This window comes from Rhincodon typus, chromosome 1 (genome assembly GCF_021869965.1).
Source record: "Rhincodon typus isolate 14 chromosome 1, sRhiTyp1.1, whole genome shotgun sequence".
NCBI classification, from domain to species: domain Eukaryota; kingdom Metazoa; phylum Chordata; class Chondrichthyes; order Orectolobiformes; family Rhincodontidae; genus Rhincodon; species Rhincodon typus.
This window is the reverse complement of record NC_063332.1, coordinates 67581496-67591027: the sequence shown is the minus strand read 5'-3', so window position 1 is coordinate 67591027 and position 9532 is coordinate 67581496. Positions and strand designations below refer to the sequence as shown.

General features: G+C 44.0%; 1 protein-coding gene across 1 annotated transcript in view; it reads right to left on the bottom strand.

The window, feature by feature from the left end:
• The window catches only part of LOC125483293 (cytochrome P450 4V2-like), a 6708-nt gene extending 966 nt beyond the window's left edge, over positions 1 to 5742 (bottom strand). Inside the window, exons 1-2 of the mRNA XM_048597872.1 lie at positions 5414 to 5742; positions 676 to 788 (exon numbers count right to left, since the gene is read on the bottom strand). Coding sequence (XP_048453829.1) covers positions 676 to 788; positions 5414 to 5594 — 294 coding nt within the window. The 5' untranslated portion in view covers positions 5595 to 5742. The remainder of the gene's footprint in view (positions 1 to 675; positions 789 to 5413) is intronic.
• Between the last annotated feature and the right edge of the window lie 3790 nt (positions 5743 to 9532).

Here is a 9532-nt window from a genome sequence, read left to right as displayed (position 1 = left end):
TGCTGTGGTCACCAACACTTTCATGGACAGATGCATCTGCATCAGGCAGATTGGCATGGAGGAGGTCAGGTATGTTTTACTCTCTCACCACCTGCCAAAGACCAGTTTGTTAATTAACAGAATATATCTTCGTCGGATTTGAAACTTCCGGAACTCATGAATCTAGGATACCATAACTCACCATAAGTCAATCTGATGAGATATCCTCAATGTTCTTAAATACATAGGAGCTCCAAAAACAGTATTTACATTTAGGAGCATTGCAGCTGCAATATGCATACTACAGCATCACACAAACCATAATAAGAAGGGCAGCAGAGTCACCATAACAGCACCTATTCACAAGCCTCTCTGCTCCTATGATGCTGCTTGGCCTGCTGTGTTCATCCAGCCCTGCACCTTGTTGTCTCACCTATTCACTGTTCCTGGTTTGGAAATGTATCACCGATCCTTCCTCACTGCTGGTCAAAGTCCTGGATTGGCTTCCCTAACAGCAATGTGGAAATATTTCACTAGTATTAGCTTCAGCTGTCCAAGAAGGCAGTTCACCATCATCATCTTAAGGGGAAGTAGGGATGGAAAATGATTTGCCAGTGCCATCCCATAAATGAATACATTTAAATATATAGTTTTCCCAAGCACAAACCCAAAATACCACATAGAAAAATAACTTACTTCCACATTCTCTGCATGAAACAACACAACAAAGGGTAGCGGTCCCAACCATAATTTCATGAGTGGTTCATCTCTGCACTCAGTGGTAAATTCAATCAGTTGAAGGAAAAAGTCTAAAAGAACCCAAAAACAATTGTGAATTAAGTCATTGTTTCAAAGTGCAGACCTTGAGTATTGCTGAAAAAAAAACAGACTTTGGCAAAGCTTTCTCATTTCACACTCAGAGTCATAGGGATGTACAGCATGGAAACAGAGCCTTCGTCCACCACTTCTTCTGGCAGCTCATTCCACAAACACACCATCCTCTTCATGAAAACGTAGCCCCTTAGATCCCTTTTAAATCTTTCCCCCTCTCACCTTAAACCTGTACCCTCTAGTTTTGGATTCCCCCATTCCAGGGAAAAGACCTTGTCTATTGGCCCTATCCATGTCCCTCATGATTTTATAAGCCTCCATGAGGTCATCCCTCCAAAGCTCCAGGGAAAATAGCCCCAGTCTATTCAGCCTCTCCCTACAGCTCAAACCCTCCAACCCTGGCAACAGCCTTGTAAAATCTTTTCTAAACCCTTGCAAGTTTCACAACATCCTTCCTATAGCAAGGAGACCAGAATTGCACCCAATATTCCAGTTGCGGACAATTAACAAGGAGTACCCAGTCAAAAGAGAAAACAATAATTATATACTGAATGAGAAGAAAGTGTTGTTTGTTGAAGGTGTTGCCATGGAGAATGTACCAGTTAGATTATGACTGACAGTTAACAGACAGGTTTTGTTTTAACTTAAACCACGAAGTTTGGCTCTGGTTTCTCAGGGCATAGGAAGCACATCTTTTTAGCTTCTTGGCAGATAAACAGACACCAAGGTCTTCACTTTTGATTCTGAAAAAAATCTGCAATCTACCTCAGGATTACTCTACAAGGGTTGGTTATCTGTTGGAGCAACAGGAAGCTAGCTGATTCAAATGACCGTGAAGTAACACAAGTGGTTTCTCACTAATATGCTTCTGTCGTCAAGCCAAAAAGACATCCTGCCTGTCATTCAAATGAGTAACATGATATATGAATTTCAGTACTGGTGTAATGGCAGCTACGTTGATTGTTGGCAGACTGTATCAAAGAGTATATTCCTTCAGCTCTTCATAATAAGCAAGCTACTGGGTATGCCCAAACAAAATGACATCACCTTCCTTGACAGCCTCGGGTGCACTTGTTCCCTCAGTCACTGTGGCAGATGTCAGACTGGCCTTCTTGAGAGCGAGCCCATGGAAAGCGACTGATCCAGATGGAGCCCCCAGCCATGCACTCAGATCCTGCGTGGACCAGCTGGCGGGAGTATTCGCAGACATCTTTAACTTCTCCTTACTACGATCTGAACCTCCCACCTGCTTCAAGAAGACCGCCATCATTCCAGTGCCAAAGAAAAATCATGCAGTTTGCCTCAATGACTACCACCCAGTGACTCTGACCTCCATAATTATGAAGTGCTTCGGGAGGTTAGTCATGGCTCACGTCAACTCCAGCCTACCAGACCATCTTGATCCTTTGCAATTCGCCTACTGGCGCAACAGGTCCACGGCAGATGCCAGCTCCCTGACCCTACAGTCACCTCTGGAACATCTGGGCAACAAGGATACCTACATCAGGCTCCTACTTATTGAGTACAGCTCGGCTTTCAAAACCATTTAAATTCCACATAAACGCATCTCCAAACTCAAAGATCTATGTCTCTGCTCCCCGTTCTGTTACTGGATCCTCGACTTCCTGACTCATAGACCGCAATCGGTAAGAATAGGCGACAATACCTTCTTTACCATGAACACCAACACCGGTGCCCCGCAAGGCTGCATACTCAGCCCCCTACTACACTCCTTATACATATATGACTATGTGGCCAAATTCTGCACTAACTCCACTTACAAGTTTGCTGATGACACCATTGTTGTAGGCCGGACCTCAAAACAACAACAAGACAGAATACAGGAAAGACAGAATGCTTAGTGGCATGGTGTAAAGACAACAATCTCTCGCTCACCATTAGGAAAAGGGAAGGAGCCGATTTTTGACTTTAGGAAGCAGAGTGGAGGGCACACCCCTGTCTGCATCAATGGGGCTGGGGTGGAGATGATCAACAGCATCCAGTTCCTAGGAGTAATATCACTAACAATCTGTCCTGGTCCACCCACAGCAACACTGTGGTCAAGAAAACACAACAGTGCCTCTATTTCCACAGGATGAAAAAGGAAACTGGGCATATCCATAAAGATTCTCTCCTATTTTTATAGATTCAACATAGAAAGCATCCTATCTGGATGCATTACAGCTTGTTATGGCAACTGCTCTTCCCAAGAAACTACAGAGAGTTGTGAACACAGCCCAGCACATCACGCAAACCAGCCTTCCATTCGTTGTCTTCCTGAGGCAATGGCAAGTATAGATGGAGTCAAACATAATCAAAGACACCTCCCACCCTGGGTATACTTTCCCATCCTCTTCTGTCAAGGAGAAGATATAAAAATTTGAAAACACGGACCAGAGTCAAATACAGCTTCTTCCCCACTTATCAGGCTTTTGACCGGACCTCTCAAAATGTTAAAATCTATCTCCCTCTCTGCACTTCCTCTGCAGCTGTAACGCTGTATTCCACACTTTGTTCTATTACCCTGATGCACTTCGTATGGTACAATCTGCCTGCATAGCATGTAAAACTGCACTTTTAACTATATCTCTGTATATGTGACAATAATAAATCAAAATCAAGCAACCAGGCTGACAACATACAAAATATAATTGAGGTTGGTTGGCTCGCCGAGCTGATTTTTTTGCTCCGCAGATGTTTCATTACCGTGCTGGGTAACATCCTCAGTGCAGCCTCTGAAGAAGCGTCAGTGTGTTTTCCCGCCTGGTTTTTAAACTCTGGGGTCTGTTGCGATGCCTCACTTCCGGGTTTCCTCCGTAGTGGAATGTATATGGGGTCGATTTCAATGTGTTTATTAATAGCCTGCTTCGTGCAGTGCCATGCTTCCTGGGATCGCCTATCTCCGGACTCATAGCAGAAGCAGCGATGCAAAGACTGGAAAGGACTGCCCTTCCGCAAATCCAACCTAAACCATGAAGCAGGCTATTAATAAACACATTGAACTCGACCCCATGTACATTCCACTACAGAGGAAACCCGGAAGTGAGGCAATCCATCGCAACAGACCCCAGAGTTTAAAAACCAGGTGGGAAAACACACCGATACTTCATCAGAGGCTGCACTGAGGATGTTACCAAACAAGGTAACAAAACGTCTGTGGAACAACAAAACAGCTCAGCGAGCCAACCAACCTCAACACCCATAACCCGAGCTACAGATCTACTCCAAAGCCTTAGATACAAAATATAGTGTCTAGATGTTAGTCGATGATTATGTAACACTTGCTAAACAACCAAGTGTGCTAAGAATTGTGCTCACAATCAAATTTAGATTGTCAGTCACACTTGCAGTGTGGCACACGTATGCTAATGGAGCTGCATATATTAGTAATATACATGGCCCTGCCCTTTATGGATGGCAAGAACATATAGACACATTGCACTTGACTAAACTCTACAAAATAATTGACAGCCATTCTCTGTTTCATTTTTCAAGACATTACCTTGACTATTATCAACATGATTTGTTTAAATTTAAACCAAATCTGGCAGTTAGCTGCCAATCATATAACCAAGACAAAGCCTCTACCAATCAGCACACTCATCTCCCGTATTTCTGGTGAATTGTCCTGTTAAGATGAAAATCAACAAAATGTGTCTTTTTTCAGCAATGCTCAAAAAGCGTTAAACACATCAGTGAAATATATTAATACAAAGGAGTCATTTTAATCACTGAATTAGAAACTTCCAGAGCTTTAATTCTCAATTCTTAATATGGTTAGCATCTTTTAAGTCATTCTGGTTCTCTCTCATCACTCCAAAAGCTTTACGTTCTTCAAGATCACAGAAATTTAGTATCCTCAAACTGAAAGTGAAATCCCACAGCAGGCAAAAAAAAATCAAAAATTGCATTTTAAAATGTTTGAATGATCACATGTTGTTTGTAAACATACAACAAAAGATATGTAACCTATTTTAAATCCACAATTAAATCACAGATTATTTTCCACTTATTTGTACAACTGAACCCGTTTGATCAAGTGTGTGCCATAGTAACAAAGTTTTTTTTTAATTCATTCACAGGATGAGGGCATCACTGGCTAGGCCAGCATTTATTGTCCATCCCTAATCGCCCAGAGGACAGTTAAGAGTCAACCACATTGCAGTGGGTCTGGAGTCACATATAGGCCAGACCAGGTAAGGATGGCAGATTTCCTTCCCTCAAGCAAAGCAGAGCTCTTTACTAAATAAGCTTATTTAAAGAGGATTATAATGATTTTTTTTTAAATTAGTGACTCTTCACAAACACTGAAATTTAGGAGCCCAGCATTTCAAAATTAACCATAAACAAGTTAGTTTTGTTCCCTACTCAGTAAATTGTGAATCATTTTATAGATAATACCCAGGGGGCTCTTGTTGCGCAATGGTAGTGTCCCTGCCTCCAAGACAGGAGGCCTGGGTTCACGATCTCATTTCTGACTAAGTTGATAATAAACTAGGCAGGCCCTCGTTGTGGCAAGTTAACCCTGATGTTACTTAAATCAAAGCCGCTCAGTAGGTTAAGTAGGAGTTCAGAGCCTGTCTCAATAGCAGTGTGTATCTACCTTCTCCACTTGGCTTGAACAGAAGTGCATTCCCCAGGATCGGGTAGGTCGGGCTGAGCCCGGGGATCCGTTTCATCTGGTTCCATTTACGGACATAGTCAGCGAACAAGTGGATAGCGAGCCCAACCAACACAGTGAGGAAAACACCGGTCAGTGCAGCGCCGGGAGGCAGCGCCTCCATCCCGCCGGGCTGCTGTGCCCGCGGAGCGGCTCCAACCTCAGCGCACTAACCCCCTCCTTGGTGAACTCTCCCTGTTATAACTCTCACACAGTCACCGAGTTCTCCAGTCTGGGGAGTGCCAGCTCTGTATTGTTTTGCTTTCCGGGAAACATTATCATGTGACTGTCTCATCACGTGAGGACTCTGGTGAATGTTACTGTGCCTCTGGTTGCTGATTCGAAGTTGCATTGGCTAAGTTCCCTGACAGGCTTGGTAAATCTCTATTTAGATTTCATATCGCATTGTCCAGAGACGAAACAGCGGAGACTAATGCTGGAAGGTTGTTTCACAGATAAGATTGAAGTATTGAGATTTCTGCTTGACCTGCAATTGGATATAATAGGGCATCATGTTTGCAGTTTGGTGAAATCAGAAATGCTGTAAATAAATAGTGAAGATAGTAACAGACTGCAGGAGACATTTTCAATAGTGTTCAATAATTTTGGATGAGATTGACTAGCATAGTCATTCACATGAAAGAACTGCCTGGAAATACGGTGGAGGCAGGCTCATTTGAGACATTCAAGAGGCATTTGACAATTGGAGAATTGGAGATGAGTGCTTAGAGGGAAAACTAGTTGGGTAGAACGGTCTGTCTGCAAAAATGACTCTGAGCTGACTCCCTCGTCTGCTCTACACTCCCCACCACCCCTGGCACTTTTCCCTGCAACCGCAGGAAGTGCTACACCTGCCCCTACATCTCCCCCCTCATCCCCATCACAAGCCCTAAGAAGACCTTCCACATCAAACAGATGCTCACCTGCACATCTACTAATGTGGTATACTGTGTCCGCTGTTCCCATTGTGGCCTCCTCTACGTCAGAGAAAGCAAACGGAGGCTTGGGGACCGCTTTGTGGAACACCTACACTCGGTTCGCAACAAACAACTGCACCTCCCAGTCGCGAACCATTTCAACTCCCCCTCCCACTCCTTGGACGACATGTCCATCCTGGGCCTCCTGCAGTGCCACAATGATGCCACCCGAATGTTGCAGGAACAGCATCTCATATTCCACTTGGGAACCCTGCAGCCCAATGGTATCAATGTGGACTTCACAAGCTTCAAAATCTCCCCTCCCCCGACCACATCCCAAAACCAGCCCAGCTCGTACCCACCTCCCTAACCTGTCCTCCCACCTATCCCCTCCTCCCACCCCTATCTCCTACCTACTAGCCTCATCCCGTCTCCTTGACCTGTCCGTCCTCCCTGGACCAATCTATCTCCTCCCTAACTCCCCACCTACATTCACCTTTACTGGCTCCAAACCCGCCTCTTTGACCTGTCTGTCTCCTCTCCACCTATCTTCTCCTTTATCCATCTTCTATCCGCCTCCCCTTCTCTCCCTATTTATTTCAGAATCCCCTTTCCCCTGCCCCATTTCTGAAGAAGGGTCTCAACCCGAAACGTCAGCTTTCCTGCTCCTCTAATGCTGCCTGGCCTGCTGTGTTCATCCAGCTCTACACCTTGTCATCTCAGATTCTCCAGCATCGGCAATTCCTACTATCTCTGAGCTTTCAGCTGCCCCTTCCATTTCAACACACCGCTGTGTTCCTTGGCCAACATCTGTCTGAGGCTTGCTACAGCATTCCTATGAGGCTCACTGACAGCATCTCATTTTTCACTCCGGATTTCTGCAGTCTTCTGGACTATATCAAATTTAAAAATTTTAGGGCCTGAGAATCTTCTCCCATATTCTTACCCCAACCCCCACATTACACCTTCTCAGCACATAGATTTCTACTACAAACAACCCATTGTCAGCCACTAATGGTCCCCAGCAGCAGGTATACATTCTCCCAGGCTGATTTTTACCCATCTCTCTGTGCAATTGTTTTTCAGCCTCTGGGCTCCAACTCCACCTATCATTACACACACACCCCTAGCTACAACCAGTACTGAAATGTAGGGTTCTGGCTTGCAATCAGTAATTTTCTGATTTTTAAGTCGTTTTAAATCACCCCCAGATCCCTCGTTCTAGACACAATTTATTTAGGGAATGTGAAATGAAGAAGGCAGTAGACAGGTGTTTCAGGGCAAATGAATCTCTGTTTATTTAAATACAAAAAGGTAAGTATGATATAAGAAATATAGGTAAATGCAACAGGCAGGGAAATTGATACAAATCAACTGTACAGAGGACAGTAATCCTATTAAATACACTATTAGCTAGATTGGAACATAGAGCCTGTACTGTGCTTCAGCCCACGATGTTGTGCCAACCTATTAAAACACTATTAGAACCTAAACACAGTATTAATTACAGAATCTTTAAATCAGGCTTCCTACCCTTGGGATCCCAAGCACTGCCACCACTTGCTTTCCCCTCCCTGCTAGCTAGGTCGGAACTTTGGCGTTTCACCTCACCACTGAGGAAAATGCAGTTTTAAAGTGCACCCAGTTGCTAAGGTTCTTGCCGTCGGTTCTCTTGGTTCAGAACAGTTCCATGTCTGGAAGCTGTTGTTCAGGTACCACTTGGTTGGCCTCCCTCCACTGCTCAGATCTCCTTTGTTCCAATGATGCTCTTGGTTTAGCTTCCCAATTCAGATTCTGTGTTCGGCCTCTGTTTCTTGATTCCAAAGTTGCTCATTGGGACTGGAAGCTCATAAGGAAGCGGTTTGTGCAGAAGCTTGTTGAAAAAAAAAAGGCTGTCTCCCAGGTGAGATCATGCTGGCAGTTATACTTGATGTTCTCTTCTGAAGTCAAATAGTGTCCTGATCGTTAAGAACGTGTGAATGGATTTTGATTGAAGTTGAACGTCCAGTATCTCTGTAGGCTCCATACTGTCTGTGCTGGGTAGCCCAAGGTGCAAAATCTGTCTCGGGCTAGAGTCTGTTAGGCTTGGTTGGTTGTTCTTTTAGAGGAGTGGAATGAAGTTGTAAAATGGAATTCCAGGCTGAGCAATAGTCCCTGGACGGAAATTTCCATTCTGCTGGCTCCGTTGTATATTTGCTACATCCTAAGTCCAGGATTCTGCTCAGTAGTTTAGATATTGGAAAAGTCCAGGATTTTGTCACAACATACAGGTATACAGTACACAGTGAACATACCTAATACTAGATTTAAATCTTAAATACACTTTATACAGTTTGTCTTTACACAGGAAAACAATGTACATTCCCATAAAAGGAGCCCCCCAGGAATACAATTGTCACACACATTACACCTCCAACCTGTGTATACTCCTGACATTGGGGTCTGTGTGCCCTTCAACTAATGCCACCTGGGTTAGTGTCCCCTGGTATGTTTGGTGTATATGTCTGCTTGGTTTGTGTTTCCCAAATTATGGCTGATGAAACCTTTGGATCATCTCCCAGACTAAGGCTTTGTGCAGTCACCTCATCTCCCTTAAGCACCATTTGGATAAGTAAACAAAAACAAAGTTGCTGGAAAAGCCCAGCAGGTCTGGCAGCATCTGTGAAGGATTTGGATAAGTGAGCTTCAGTTTAAACTTTAGTGCAATGGAGATAGTGAACCAACACCCCTCAGAGCACCAAACAGTTCCCTAGGGGTGACAGGACACCATCTAGTGAACTGTCCCCCTTACCACTATCTGCTGAGCTTTATTAGTAATTTCTGATTATGTTTCTGACTTCCAGTATCCACAGTTTTTTTTCGACATCTAGATATAAATAATGTGCAAATATATGGTGGAAAAGTAGGAGATTGGCGCTAGGTAATAATGCTCTTTTGAAGGGTTGGTGCAGACACAATGGGTTGAATGGCCTTCATCTATACAGTCATACAACATAGAAACAGCCCCTTTGGCCCATCTCATTGATGCTGACCACATACACCAAATTAAACTAATCCTATTTTCTTGCACTTGGTCAATAACCCATAAAGTCATATCTGTGTAAAGCTGGATGAACACAGCAGGCCAAGCAGCATCAAAGGAGCA